This window comes from Heterodontus francisci, chromosome 14 (genome assembly GCF_036365525.1).
Source record: "Heterodontus francisci isolate sHetFra1 chromosome 14, sHetFra1.hap1, whole genome shotgun sequence".
Lineage (NCBI taxonomy): Eukaryota > Metazoa > Chordata > Chondrichthyes > Heterodontiformes > Heterodontidae > Heterodontus > Heterodontus francisci.
In genome coordinates, this window is record NC_090384.1 from 58,013,998 (window position 1) to 58,030,349 (window position 16,352).

The 16,352-nt window shown below is 40.7% G+C and overlaps 1 protein-coding gene across 17 annotated transcripts in view; it reads left to right on the forward strand.

Moving 5' to 3' along the window:
* The window catches only part of sox6 (SRY-box transcription factor 6), a 720,990-nt gene that overhangs the window by 697,506 nt on the left and 7,132 nt on the right, over positions 1–16,352 (forward strand). For 14 of the 17 annotated variants that reach the window (XM_068046281.1, XM_068046293.1, XM_068046282.1 and 11 more), the window contains 2 exons: positions 2,506–2,739; positions 12,187–12,403. In XM_068046281.1, the coding sequence (XP_067902382.1) occupies positions 2,506–2,739; positions 12,187–12,403 (451 nt within the window). The remainder of the gene's footprint in view (positions 1–2,505; positions 2,740–12,186; positions 12,404–16,352) is intronic. The other 3 variants (XM_068046288.1, XM_068046295.1, XM_068046296.1) reach the window with 1 other exon arrangement.

Consider the following 16,352-nt stretch of genomic DNA (forward strand, 5'->3'; position numbering starts at 1 on the left):
GGCACGCGTTTGCTTGGCATGCTGCCCGTGCGCCAACAGGCCCACCCACTGCTGGGCTGATTCCAGCGGCAGTGGGATGAGTCCTTAACTGGGTATTAATTGTCCACTTAAGGGGCTCAATTGGTGGTGGGACGGGTAGGCCGTTCACAGGCCTTCTCGCCCCAGACTTAATTTGGGTGGAGGCGGGAAGGTGGCAGGATCCCCCCGCCACCATTCCACCCAATTATCTACTCTCCTCACCTCCAAACATGGCACAGGGGAGAGCATAAAATTCCCCCCATGATGGGGACCATGTGCTTGACATTCCTGGTATGCTGTTCCAGCAGGGGATGCTCCAAGAGACGAGCACAGATTGGTTAAACTGACCCTTTAGCGCAGTATTTATTTGGAGATGTCTTTAGAATTCATTGTGTCCTATGTTCTCTGTGCTGTATATATATTTTCTACATCGAATTTAGTATTTATTCATCCATGGGATGTGGGTGTTGCTGGCAAGGCCCGCATTTATGATAAGAACCTGAGAAATAGGAGCAGCAGAAATTCATTTGGCCCTTCAAGTCTGCTCCACCATTGGACAAGATCATGGCTGATCTTCTACCTCAACTCCACCTTCTCGCACTATCCCTCATATCCCTTACTTCCCTTAGTACCCAAAAATCTATCAACCTCTGACTTGAATATACACAGCCTGGGTCGAGAAAACCAAAGGTTCACAAACCTTTGAGCTAAGAAATTTCTCCTCAAACAAAATACTGCGGATTCTGGAAATCCAAAACAAAAACAGAAAATGCTGGAAACAGCTCACGCAGCATCTGTGGAGAGAAAAACAGAGTTAACATTTCAGATTGATGACCTTACATCAGAACAGAAATTTCTCCTCATCTCAGTCCTAAATGGTTGATCCCTTATTCTGAGACTGTGACCCCGTGTTCTAGATTTCCCAGCCAGGAGAAACATTTTCTCAGCATCTTCCCTGTCAAGCCCCTTAAGAATTCTATATGTTTCAATTAGATCACTTCCCATTACTGCCCATTCCTAATTGCCCTTGGGAAATACAATTGAGTGACCTGCTAGGCCATTTCAGAGGGCAGTTAAGAGTCAACCAAATCGCTGTGGGTCCGGACTCGCATATAGGCCAGACCGGATAAGGGTGGCAAATTTTCTTTCCTAACGGACTCCAAAAGGGATTTTACGACAATCCGGTGGTTTCATGGTTATCATTACTGATACTCACTTTTTATTCCAGATTTATTTAATTAATTGAATTTAAATTCCCCAGCTGCTGTGGTGGGATTTGAACTCATATCTCCGGTACATTAGTTCAGGTCTCTGGATTACTAGACCAATAACATAACCACTATGCTACTATATTCCAAAAGTTAATTTTTTTAAACTCGTGATGGATGAAGACTAAATGATGGATTATAATCACATATTGAATTATTACATGTAAAAATTATGGATTTGAAATTAAAATTATGAAGGCAATATAGTTCCAGGACAGAAACCAGTTGATAGCTGAGAAACTGACCCTGTTTAGTGTTTTATAGCGCAAAGTTAAATAAGGACACTACAGCAGAACTCTCTTATACAGTGAATACATATTTAGTGAAAATACACTTGCATTGCAAATATCTAAGTGTTACAATTTACTCATCAAGTAATGTAATAAAAAATCCATACAGAAAGCGACCCCAGAGAGGGAGGGGCACTGGATGTGAGGGGAAATATAGAAGCAACAAGAATGGTGACCTAACACCAAGACCAGATTCATTCACTCATGCTCTTAATCAAACATATTGTTAATGTTCATTTCAGCTTAGCTAAAAGAAGCTGTCCTAGCATTGCAATCTTTGCTTGTGAAACATGGCTTACAAACCTGAAGGAGCACCTTCATTAGATTAGAGAGCCTTTTGAATTAGTGTCAAGAATGCAGCAATTTCAGATTTAGCTGAACCTGAACTTGCAGATTTCTCCAGCTCATCAAACTGTCAGTCAGTAATACTCAATCCTGACACACTGAGCAATGTTTTGGTGCTAAAAGAGATCCGAGGGCCCCTTTGCACAAGGAACCATGCGCTTATCTACCTAAAGGTAGCAGGAACCTGATGACTCAACATATTCTGATATGTAAGAATAAAGGTTGAACATTTATGTATGCACACTAGCATATTTATTCTGCTAAAAGAGTGTCAATCAGAAAGCAATGGCACTAGGGGCATCATAAATTTCTGAACTGATCCTGAGGAACAGACACTAGCTGTCATGTCTGAACTAGCATTTCACTGCTGGGGTAATGGATGCCTTCATCTGGCCCAGCAGTCAGCAGATTGCCCTGTGTTGATGGATACTGTCAGCTGAATGCTACACTAGATTTCACCGCACAATAAACACGGCTCTCCGAGCCCATGCAAAGTGAAATCAATTTATCCTGTATGCTCTGTGCATGCTAAATAAAATTAATGTACTGTGTTGCTCTCTTTTCTTCCTGCTCCGATGTTTCAGGGAGTAAGGCAATGAATGGGTCTGCAGCTAAACTACAGCAGTATTATTGTTGGCCAACAGGAAGCACTACGGTGACGGAAGCGCGAGTTTACAGAGAAACCAGGGGTCGCAGCAACAATGAGCCACATATCAAACGACCAATGAATGCTTTCATGGTGTGGGCAAAGGACGAGCGCAGGAAGATACTGCAGGCATTTCCAGACATGCATAACTCAAACATCAGCAAAATCTTGGGTGAGTAGCTGAATGAAATGTTTTGAGCAACACTATGGATACCCTCTAACACCTTCCTCTGGCAGTAAGGTGCCCAACTTATATAAATTGTTATTGTTATGCTGCATAACTCTATAGAGTCAGGAGTATGGCGTAAGTCTGCACCAGAAATAACATTCAGTAGTGCAATAAATAAATTAGTTTTAACTCATATTTATGAATTAATATTTAGAACTTTAATTCACATTTTCACATTTTACACTTAGTAATGACACCCTGTTGCTGTCACTCAGGGCAGATATTCTGTCCAGCCCACAATGGGATAATTACACTGGAAACCATGCCAACATTTTAAAATTGCCAAAATATTCTCCATAAGAGTTCTCTCAATCTGCCATAAGATTCCCCAAATCTTTGGAGAAACATGGCGCAATTGACTTCAGTTCTTCACAAAATATATGCCAAAGACTTGCAGGTTGATAGGTAAATTGGCCATTATAAATTGTCCCTAGTATAGGTAGGTGGTAGGGAAATACAGGGACAGGTGGGGAATATGGAATTAGTGTAGGATTAGTATAAATGGGTGGTTGATGGTCGGCACAGACTCGGTGGGCCGAAGGGCCTGTTTCAGTGCTGTATCTCTAAACTAAACAAACATTTTTTTCTGAATTAACATAATAAAACAGTAAATAAAGGATAAGAAGGTAATTTCAAGTGTAAAGGAGATGAGGAATCAGAAGCATAATCTTTACAGTCTAGAAAGAAGGTTCTTGAGAGGAATGTCATTAAGGTATATAAAATAGTAGATGGTATAGCCAGTTTATTTCTTCAAATTAAGTCAAGACAGAAGAATCAGAAGACATAAATGGAAATTAATGCCAAATAAGTTTAAAACAGATATCAGAAAGAAGTTTTCTTTCACTTAGATTATTCCAAACCTTTATCACAATTTAACAAATAATCTCTTTAAACAGCTGGTGAAGGGATAGAGAAGAACATTTCTTTAATGACGTTGAAGCTATATTTTTCAGTACAGATAAAGCCTACATGTTAGTTTCTATATGAACAGCTTTAAAGATTTTTTTTTTACGATGATCAGCCTGAGTTTCTTGACTTGCTAAACAAAAAAGCCATCAGTTTCGTTAGCTGGCAGAGTGGCGATGTGAAACCTTAGGTGAAAGTGCTGTCCAGTTTAATAGTATAGAAAAAGTGGAATTAAGGGATTGGTATCGTGAATAGTATTTAGATTCAGAAACGCAGGTATGCAAATGATCAAGTACACTTATAATGGGGAATGATTAGTGATCACAGAAAACCAATCACTGTATTCATTCCAAATATTCATGTTGCAGAATCAAGTGTTGTGGATTGCTGAGACAGGTACCAACTGAAGCAGGAGGGCAACACTGTGAGGAGCAGGAGCCACATCTTAGTCCAGTGTAGTGTCCAGCTGACAAAGCTGGAAGTGTTGCCTACAGTGTAAAAACCAAATCCCACTAGCAGATCAGCGGTTTATATCAGTGAAGGGGATCAAAAGACAGAGCTCCGAGGGCCAAATAGTGTTGAGAAGTGGGCAGATCTGTCTGGTAGGCTGCTGTTTGGACACTGCTGGCTTAGAATTTATAATAATCCTCTCAATAATTTAATGTACAGTTCTTTTAATGCCCCCATTCAGTGCCTTAATTTACTCTGTAATGAAATGAGCTATTCCTTTCAGAGATGTGCTGATTGGTATTTGTACAACATTGATATGATTTAATCGAATACTGATTGATCATCACCCTCACCCCACCCCTACCTCAATTGGTAGCAACAGGGAGTCATGATTGCATTATCCATAAAATGGAGAGTTAAATATAACACCATAAATATCAATTTGTATTATAATTATTAATGTGAAATTAGCTTTCTTTTCTAATAGTTAATATTGAAGTGTTTCTACTTTGAAGGAGGGTTTTTCTTATTTATCTTTTGATACATAGTTACTGAGCTATATCCATTCACTGCCCTCAATTTTAACTCTTTGATGGTATGAACCAATTTATATAAAGAATGCATTCAGTTAAAAATTCAAATCCCGCCATTGCTCTTGATATATTTCTGGATTTATGTTATATTTGAAATATTAATTGGAAATATGTCAATCCATTTCATTCAATTAGTTATTTATTATATGATCAAATGGTGTATCTCAATATTTATTAATAATGTAATTTTGACCTAAAATAGAGGATCATACCACATGGGAAGGTTAACTCTTTCTGCACCTATAGTGAATTACTTTAACATGCAGATTGGCTGCGATATGACTACCTCAGAAATAAATTTGGGGTGGCACAGTGGTTAGAACCGCAGCCTCACAGCTCCAGCGACCCGGGTTCAATTCTGGGTACTGCCTGTGTGGAGTTTGCAAGTTCTCCCTGTGTCTGCGTGGGTTTCCTCCGGGTGCTCCGGTTTCCTCCCACATGCCAAAGACTTGCAGGTTGATAGGTTAATTGACCATTATAAATTGCCACTAGTATAGGTAGGTGGTAGGGAAATATAGGGACAGGTGGGGATGTGGTAGGAATATGGAATTAGTGTAGGATTAGTATAAATGGGTGGTTGATGGTTAGCACAGACTCAGTGGGCCGAAGGGCCTGTTTCAGTGCTGTATCTCTAAAACTAAAAAAAAACTAAAACTAAATTCCCCACATATTTCTACTGAATAATAGATCTGTGCCTTGAAATGATGGTGTGGAATGTCAGAACATGAATACTCCTATCAAATTATTTCCACTGATATTTTAAAAAAAATAACATTAATATCTTTGTTAAAATGAATGGGGGAAGATTTTCACAAACATTTTAAGCCCATGTATGCTAGGATCCCATGATGTCATTTTAAGGTCTGATTTTTATTGCTGTATAGATGTAGGAAAAATATAGATACATTCATGGCAAGTAACTACAGTGCTTGTATTGAAAATATGAAACTGTAATATCTTTAGATTCTCTGTGAATTAAAAATCTGATAAATGTTGTTTGATTACACCAACATATAGATACAATTAGTTTCAAATGCTTGATATGGCCAGTTTTTGTCTTTTTTAAAACTTCTCCATGTTGGGTTCTTCATGAAATCAGCTTTTTAGTTAATATTTTCACCAATTATGGGTTTACCAAAAATGTATATAATTTTTGAATAGCTGCTTGGACTGGAATCAAATAAGCAAATTCCTGATCAAACCCAACAGACCAAACCCACTTCCATTTACTTCAATTGTACAGAATTCCTGATCTGTTAAACATGGAAATACAAATTCACAATAAAAGTGTAAAATATTCTGCAGCTTTCTGGCACACTTCTGATGTCTAAATTTGTGAAGTATGCATATGTTTCATTATTTTCCAGTTTTGTTCAGGCTGAGCTACTAAATGAATGATGAAGTGGGTTAGGAGTCACAGAAATGCCACTTTGCTATTTTTATTCACAATTTATAGAATCCTGAATCCAAGGATTACATTTCATAACAAAAGCACTTGTGTACATATTTCAGAACTCAGTTAGATCATACGATATTTCCTCTATCAGCAGTGATGTGCTCAGGTTTTGGTGTAACAAAAGGACTGAAAAACATTTTATATGAGCACGTATTTTTTCCCATTTTCCCTCACGGAGCTTAAGATACTAAATGGTTTGGGGTGGGAGTCCTCCTGGTAAAGGCAGTACATAAAGAGGCCACAGAAGATTTGCTGAGAGAAAAGTGGAGCATTCACAGCAGCTCGATCAGCATCTGGAAGAAGGCGTTAGTTTAACATTTTCAGTTGTGATCCATTATCAACAGATATGCTTTCGTGCAAAGTTTGGTCCATGTTCCTGACACCACTCCAATCCCAAGAATAGTTGGAAAAGATAGCTTTAAGCTTTGCTATCACAACCGGTGTGTTTGGGGAAAAGGAAAACAAGTGATAGAAATTGTGATTAAAGCTAGTTTTTAAAGCAAGCCACCCCAAAACCCAATTAGAAACCATTACACATTCCACCACTATATCCATATATTTAATAAGATTTTTATTTCAAACTGTTTAAATATATTTTTTACTCGTTGAGGTGAAGGATGTCAATCTTGAGGAACAGAAAACATTTTGTATCCAATGTTGACATAAATCACTCTCAAGTCAGTTGTACCATGGGCTAGATTCATAAAGATCCATGGGCTCTGTCCAGTAATGTGCCTTAAAACTAACCTGCATATGTGGCATTTCCATTTCCCACACCAGCTATCTTTGTGTTCTCCCTGTGTGAGACTGTGTGCTGGATTTTATAAGATAGTTGGCGAACTTCAAAAATGGCGGTCCGCCTGTGCGAACTGCAAGTCGCAGAGTCGCCGCGATATTCAGCACAGTGACTCATTTAAATGGCCAGGGTGGACGATCCCACCCGCCGATGATGTGGAGGGGGCGGGCGGTCCATCCCTGGCAACAGCGTCAAGTGCCACGGCGCAGGCACCGACACCATTTTTAAAGGGCTTCGGGCCCCACATTACAATTTATATTTTTAAAGGGATATTGAATCATAATTTATTTTATAAAATTAAATAAATGTTTATAGCCCCTCTCCCAACCTCCCCCCACCCAATAACCATACAATTAATTCCTTGCCCTCTTCCCCTCAAAATACTTATCTTGTGTGTTTGACCTTCCCCCACCACCCCCCCCCAAAAGTTCATAAACTTCTAACTTCACCCCTTCCCACAATCCCCTACACCAATCAGATTAGTTTGACCCGCTCCCTGGCCTCCTGCACTGAAATAATTACCTGCTCCTCCCTCCCCACCGGTGTCCCGCATCAGATCTCTGAACAGGTATCCGAAGGCGCAGGAGTGCCAGCCACAGGCAGCAATATTGCTGCGGAATGGATGGCGGGAGCGGGTAAGTACTTAATTCATTTAATTTAATAAATTAACATATTTTGATTTGGCTCCCATTGGCAGGGGAGGGGGCTGCCACGAGGCTCGCTGCCGCTGGTAATATGGGGCCGAACCTTCCCAATGTTGAGGCCTGTGGCAGGGCCTCTCCTGGAGGCATTTTCCGGTCCACCCCGCCGCGACTCCCGATAATGGCGGGGCTGTATAATTCAGCCCTGTTTGTTATATAGAATGATACACAGGCTTGTGGGCTTTTATTTCATTATGACTTCCAAGAGGGAGTGAGAGGAGACTTGTATGCTGTTAAGTAAATCTGGGTTTGATTCAAACCTAGATTCCGGACCACAATAGCTGCTTTAAAAAAATTAAATTTTTCTGTTGAATGAACTGGAACTCAATAGCTGGTGCCTCAAAGGTTCCATTCAGAAGTTGGCTCAAAAATAGGCTGCTGAACCTGACATTTCTGAAGCCTCAGCCATACTAATGTCTGATGAGAGTGACACTTGGATGGAAATAATTAATAAAAATATTGCACACTTTAGCAGCATAAGGCTCACACCTCTGTGACTGGAGACCCATGGCATTTATATTGTGGTTCAAGTGGGAGTGTGCACTGGCCTCTGTGCTCCTTCCCAACAATTAAATCTCCAGTCATCCAAATAGCAAGCTTTTTCTGCTTCAAGTACATTAAGTGATGGGATATGCGTTTGGGGTTTTTCTAAATGATGGTTTTTCAAAGTTACACAGGGTGGCATGATGGTATAAACAAAGGGGGCTTCATGCTTTGTGCTAAGAAGCAGTAGCACATGAATTTCAGAGTACTGGTGCAGTATACCTGCAGCCTACAAATACACTCTTTTTGAGTGTTGGATATCATTTGTTGTTTAAAAGTTTTATTTTTTTCTCAATGTTTTTAAATTTTGAGTACTTGATGAACTTGGGATCATATAAGAGTTTTTTTTATAGTAGCATCTGTGAATACGTTTTAAGAATAGAAATTATTTGAAATCTGATTTGAATTAAATTAAGTCTACTTTTTCAGTTTATATTCAAGGAAGTTAGAAGGGATATAGAACAGAGTGGGTGGCAGGACAAATGATGTTTTCATCCCTTCTCCCCTACCCTGAGGCATATCATGCACCACCTAAAGGCTCAAAAAGGACTACTGAAAATGCAATCCAGATGTTTCGGGAAGCTTTGAGTGTCATGCAGCTCTAAGCATTGAATTTACAAATGGCTATTTAGGAAGCCAGTGCAGGATCAAGCTACCTCATCTTCCTCATTACTGGCCTTTTTTAAATTCACATTGAATGTAAACAGTGCAGGTTCGAAGCAACGAAGGTGGTTCTTTTCGGATGTGCTGTCCGGTAGAATAGACAATGCGAAAAACTCCAATCACTTTGTATTCTAAAAAGGAGAAATATTTTTGGCACCAGCCTCGGACCTCACAGATTGCTGCAGAAGTTCTTTAGGGTGCATGAGAGCTGTGATACTCCATAATAGCTCGGTAGATATGACACAGAGTAGCTCTATTTAGATTCTTTTAAAAAGCGCAATGTGGAAAATAGCAGAGTGAGTTAAAAAAGTAAGTTACAATCATTACCAGTTATATCAACTGATGGTGGTGAGTGGATGGAGGGGGAAGAAGGCAAGAAAGTATACTTATAAGATGACAGGGGGGCAAAAATTCAGATCAAACTCTTTGCCCCTCAGTTAACTCTTTTGATTTGCCAGTGTGACCATTGTTATCCTCTGTTCATTTCCCAGTTATAAAAGAAGCAGCATTCTGTGTACATTCCAAAGGGCCAGGCTATTTTTTTTTAAATGTGAAACCGAAGGCCCATAGTGGTAGACATTTCCCCTGAAAAGAATAGTATGGAAGATTAAGTAAATCTGGAAGCAATGAGTGACACCAAACTTTGGTTTAAAAAGCATGTAGGTTGTAGGATGACACAGGAGGTTCTACAGTTGTAAATTCCTGCAAAAGAATGAACCAAAAGGAAGAGGCATTGCTGAGGGTCTTCAACACAGTGAAGAAAAGTGAGAATGATGTTGAGCTGGAGGAAATGAGAGAGAGAGAGGTTGGGACAACACCAGGAGGGAGTTTAAAGTTGAGGGTGAAGATATATTGGAGGATGACGACTTAAGGTCGGTCAGCAAAGACACATTTGAAGATATTAGAAAGGAATGGGGGTGTGGTGATGAGGCAGCAGTTGGTAATCACCTATTAGATAGGAAGTTTTCTCTTGTGTGAGATCCGAGATTAAAGGGTGCATTTTTGAAGCATCACCGAACTGAGCCGCCATTCCAAAAAGATTTTAAGATCCCTTTCTACATGTTAGACCTCTTACGCATAGAGAAGAATATGGTTACCTATATGAAATCATAAAGTACCCCAAAGCAAGACCAAAGCACAGTAATCATGAATAATGGAAAATAGATCTATGGTCCTTCCGAATGAAGCTGATTCCATCTTTGATATTCATGAAAGAAAAATAAATTCTTACCACAACAATTGTTCCACAGAATCTGTTTCTTGTTAAATGATTTGTTGATGTTCCATTTCCTCTATAGTGAAACAATCTGTTGGAAATTAATGCCCCTTCATACAATATTTCTTCGACCATTTTCAAGCCAGAGGCTCTACCTGCAGTACTTTAACAAGATGGGGGGAACCCTTCTATCACAATTTTACATTATATGTCAATGGATGGTGTTTTTGAGTTGTAAAAAATCTAGGGCAGTTCTACTGCTGGCAGCAATGGTGTATCTGTCAGTTCTAAACTGCAGTGTAGATTGAGTGACAACATCGGGCCTGTCTTTTGCACTGCCCTGACCAAGACTTCATCAGAAAGCACCAACTGTTCTTAATTATAATCAGTATGTTTATAATCACAAAAGCTACTTTATTGCAGTAATATCCTGAGCAATATAGCAAGAAAACAAGATTTGTTACATTGCGTCTCGCCCCAAAACAAGAAAGTCTCCATTTCAAGCTGTTTAGATTAAATGAGATAAGTAGCATTCGGAAGCCCTATTTTTCTTTGTACAGTGTTCACAGCCTGAGGAGCAGTAAGTGGCTACAATAATAAAACCTAATAATGATTGGAGGGATTACATGAAAAAGTGTGGACATTTTATTAAAAACTTCCTACCACTGCATCAGACCATCGTAAATGTTCAGGACAAAGAAACAAAAGTCAAAATTACAACAAAAAAATTCCACATCGCTTTTAGTTTTTTTTTCTCTTTTGCTAGCTACTGTGCTCTGCAAGAAGTTATCCCCTGGAGAATTGTTAGTGTATAGTAGAGTTAAGCCTTTACATCCTTAAATTAATGCTTTCAACATTTTTCACTTGGCAGTCTCCTCAAAAAGGAAGACTTTAATGATAAAATGAAACATACGGTAGCTACTTAACTACTTAAGTTTGTGTCTAACATTTATGTGCATTTTCTTTAAAATAAGAAAGGTACAGTGCAAGTGTGTCATCATAAATGCACTGAATCTTTGTTTTCAAAAAAGGGCTTTTAGTGACAAATTCTTCTTTGGCCTCCTTATCTCGAGAGACAATGGATAAGTGCCTGGAGATGGTCAGTGGTTTGTGAAGCAGCGCCTGGAGTGGCTATAAAGGCCAATTCTAGAGTGACAGGCTCTTCCACAGGTGCTGCAGAGAAATTTGTTTGTCGGGGCTGTTACACAGTTGGCTCTCGCCTTGCGCCTCTGTCTTTCTTCCTGCCAACTACTAAGTCTCTTCGACTCGCCACACTTTAGCCCTGTCTTTATGGCTGCCCGCCATAATCATTTGGAAACCTGCAGAAAAAAAGTTGCAGTATTGTTCTGCCTGTTACTAAGGGAAAAGAAATATTGTAAATTGTTAACAAGCAGTTTGTATTTTGCAACCAAAGTTATTGTGTAGGTTGCATGGTGTGAAAATTGAGCAGTCACAGGACTTACAGCATACCTGTATTATGACATTTGTCAGTTGAATATTAATTTCTGCCAAATCAAGTGCTAATGCTGGGTGGAATTATACACAGTAATAATATTCAGAATAGGGTGAGTGTGGAGCTAACAGTTAGCTAAACAATGGTCCTGTGGGTAAATGCACCAGATGGTATGTTACTGACTCATACAACTCAGGAAGTTCCCTGGCCCATGGGACATTCTGGAGGCATGTAGTGAAGAGTAAAAAGGGAGAAAGTATCAGCCAGTGTATTTCCTCCCAATTTCTATGCAGTTGTTCTTGCTGGAGAGTATGCCTATCTGGGCACTCGGTGAGGATAGTCAGACTTGGTTGTGATGTGCCACATGGTAAAATAGCTTGGTGATGCTCATATGGAAGGTGGCTATTTGCCTGATCAAAGGATTGGAAGCATTTGTAAACATTCATTCTGGACAAAGGATCTTTGTGATCTTTTTAACCAAACATAATTTAGCATTAAAATGGAACCATGTGCTTATGTAAACAGTGCCTTGATCACAACATCACATAACCCATGTTCTTGGACCATTTACTCTGCTGAGAGCTGCATTTTGATTGGTGTCTGTCTTGTGCAGGATCTCGCTGGAAATCAATGTCCAACCAAGAGAAGCAGCCATATTACGAGGAGCAAGCCAGGCTCAGCAAGATGCATTTAGAGAAATACCCCAACTACAAGTACAAGCCCAGACCAAAGCGCACCTGTATTGTGGATGGCAAGAAGCTGCGTATTGGCGAATACAAGCAGTTGATGAGAAACCGAAGGCAGGAGATGCGGCAGTTCTTCACTGTGGGGTATGTATTACTGAGTTATAAATAGGAACATTTTCTATCCTATGATTCTGAAAGATTGTTTTGGAAATGCCTGTTGTTCCAGAGAAGCAGCAAACAGGTTATACACCATACACCATCTGGGTCTCTGCAAACCAGGAGCCACTTCCCACACATTCCAGGCAGGAATGAGGCCTGACATTTAAAGTGTACCAAACCAGTAGAATCCCACAGGCAATTAATATCCCTCGTATACCTTCCTGTTACATTTTTATTTCCTTTTTCCAAGTAATTCTGAAACCAGTTGTCTAAAATCTCTTTTTGACATTTCTCATCAACAATTTTCTGTTATGATATGATGCTAATAAGTTAATTGAACCTGTAAATACACAACAAGCCAATTAGTTGTGAAAATCTGTACATATATACAGTTCTTAAATGTTTATGTATTTGCAGTTCCAATCAAAAGATCCCAATGTTGTACTTGCATATGTTCATTCCATGCCTCAGTCATTGATTCAACATGATGGAAGTGACAATTCAATTGAAACAATGGCTTAGAAATTCCTGGGACGCCACCTCTGCTACAGCAAATGTGGTGGAATAGAACTTCCACCTGGCCTAGTTCCAGGCCAGAGACCCTGTCCTAAAACTCAGCAGTGGGATGTTTCACCTTACTGGGCCAAAGCAGGTGCCTACAAGAGATACCTGCTCTGGTCCAAGCCAATTCTAAAGCAGAATGGTGCCTTGTCACTGCACATGAGATCTCCCAAGGACCAAATGGGCCAAAGAAAACATGTTTTCTTTAAAAGTCTTCAGATTTTACTGAAAACTCTCCAGCATTAGATTACCTCTGGAATGGATGACTCTCACTCTAGTAAAGGTTAGGAACTTTCAGATGGCCTCAAACGGACACACGCTAAGTTTCCATATGTAGAGTTCCTCTGAAGGCTTTCAAAACTATAAAGGGAGGAATTCCTAGTGAAGCCCATGAATTCCCACTGACAGGCTCTCTTGAATAGGGATGTGTGGAAGATCTATCTACCGTCTCCCAAACCAGAATTTATAGGTCCAGTTTAAAAGGGGCAAAATCTCAGGAAAGATTCTGTTCCATATTCTGGCCCCCTTAGATGGAAATGGGACTTATGCCTTCTCCCAACCTAAGAATTTTGGGGCCAGCATTTTTAAAATGCATTTTTGAACCTATGTTGTGCTTCCTAATTGCCAGTTAGGGGGTCAAGCATTAGTGGAAAGGTTGTCTGTTCTGGCAGTATGCTGTAAGAGATGAAATTCAGAAAACGGGTGGGAGTATGCAGGATGTGACTGTCCTTTAGTGTGATATCAGCACCGAACAACTTCATGGACTGCCCTGGCTGCCTATCTTTGCAGCTGTTGCTGACAGAACAAATGAAGCAAGAACATAATGAAACTGTATCCACTAATTTTAAAGTAGATCTATGGCTATCTAGCTACACACACACACACACACACACACACATAGGAAGATTGTAATGGGATCTGTGTGAAAGGGAAAGTGTTGCTGGAACTAAGTGCAACACTTAGAGGAAGTTGCTTTTCATACGACTTTTTATTTCGCCTGTTGCGATACGTATGAAATTTTAAAAAAAAGTTGCATCTAGCACACACCCATCACATTGCAGACTTCAAATATCAGAAGTGACTTACAGGGCTGTAATTTATGAACGGCCGCGATTTGCAGCGGTGCGTCTGATATTGGTGGTCTTCAGGTGCGGATGCGCCGTCGCTGAGCCCCCACGATATTTCATGCAGAGGCTCATTTAAATGGAGGGGGTGGAGCGGCCGCCTCCGATAACGTAGAGGGGGCGGCCGCTCCATCCCAGGCAATGGCGTCCAGTTCCACTGCGCAGGCGGCAGCACCATTTTTAAAGGGCTTCAAGCCCTGCATTTGAATTTTGAAGAAACATTCAATTCTTGTTTGTGTAACAAAAAAAGTAAAAGCTGGAATCCTCTCTCCCAATCATCCCTCCCGCCCCCACCCCGAGAATTTCACTGCTCCCCCCTTCCCACCAGTGTCACACCTCACATGTCCTGCCCCCCCACCCTGCCCCGGCACCAGGTTCTTGCCTCGGAACTCTTTGTGAGGTTCCAAAAGGCACGCGAAGGATGAACAGTGGCTGTAAAATCGGTGTAGGACGGCCACCGCCTTCAGGTAAGTTTATTTACATATCATTTAGGTTCATTTTAATATGCAGATGAAAGGCCTGCTGCCAGACAGCAGTGGGGCCGCACCGTGGTCCCCCCACTGCTGGTAATTTGCTGCAGGCCTTTCTCAATGTCGCAAGACGGGGCAGGCCTCTCCCCGCTGAATTTTACCCCACCACCCCCGCCGCCACGAGCCGCGGCGTCAAGGGGCTGGTAAAATTCAGCCCAATGAGTTATAATTGCTAGCAACTTCAATTACCTGGATTGTATTGGGATGTTCTTGAACAGTGATTTTAAAAAACAGGTCAGGTAAACAAACATGTAACTGTGCTCCATAACTCAAGATGACCTGTGAGCAACATTTTGAGAGATCAGCTAACATTAATAAAATGAATATCCAGGAGTGATATCAAGTCAATAACTAGCAAACTGGGTTCACACACTGGTTATAAATTGCTGAGTTTGGTACTTGAGATTTCAGGTCGATAGAACCAAATTGAGATAGACCTTTTCACACTAAAGTGACATGTGAATGGACCTGTCCATTAATAGTTCCTTTGTATATTACTGCCTGAGAAACTCTAACAAAATAAGTAATCCTTTAATCTCTCATCACGTGCATTTTCACAGTTCCCTTCCCACTCATTCACAGTCATCCCATTGCCTGAGGGGTGTTAATGGTGGGGAAAAAGGATTTTCCACTATGACCATTAGGCACTACCAGGTCAGGTACACTTTAGTTAGAGGAAAATAAACTTGCTCCTTCTCTTCCTTTACAATATCCCTCAGCCCCAACCTCAAAATGTCTTGAACTGAATCACTGTGACATTGTTCTACCTTTCTATCCTTACTTAGGGTTTTTCTGAATGAAAGATTGCCAGTTTAGGATGACACTTAATGTTGTGGACCTATATCTACTGGGAATGTGTTCAGAATGTTGGAACTTATATCATATTGTACCCTTGCACCCAGCAGGAAGAGTAAGACTTAAATCAAATTAACCTGGGCTGTACCTAGACCCCACATTAAAGGACTCTAGCCCAATGCAACAGGCAATGACATTCAATGGCATTACCATCATCAAATGCTCCAGCATCACCATCTTGTGGGGGGGGGAGGTGGGGGCACCATTGAACTGAAACTTAATTAGCCCAGTTACATAAATAGTGTAGCTACAAGAGTAGTTCACAAGCTGAGTATTCTGTGATGAGTGGCTCACCTCCTGACTCCTCAAAGCATGTCAACCATATACAAGGCACAAGTCAGGATGTTGATAGAGTACTGACCACTTGCCTGAATGAGTGCAGCTCCAAAAACACTCAAGAAGCTCGACAGCATCAAGGCCGCTTGATCAGCACCCCATCCACCATGTTAAACAATCACTCCCTCCAGCACTGCTGCACAGTGTCCACAATGTTCACCAACTACAAGATGCACTGCAGTAACTTGGCAGGGCTTCTTCGACAGCAACTACCAAATCCAAGCCCTCTACCACCTAGAAGGACAAGGGCAGCAGACGCATGGGACCACGGCCACTTCCAAGATCCCTCTAAGTCTTACACCATCCTGACTTGGAAACAATATTTAGTTTCTTCATTGTCACTGGGTCAAGATCCTAGAACTCCCTACCTAACAGAACTGTGGGCATACCTTCACCATACGGACTTCAGCAATTCAAGAAGGTGGCTCACCACCACCACCTCAAGAGCAATTAGGGATGAATAAAAATGCTGGCCTTTTCAGTGATGCCCAAATCCTGTGAATGAATAAAAAAAAGACTAATAACCCC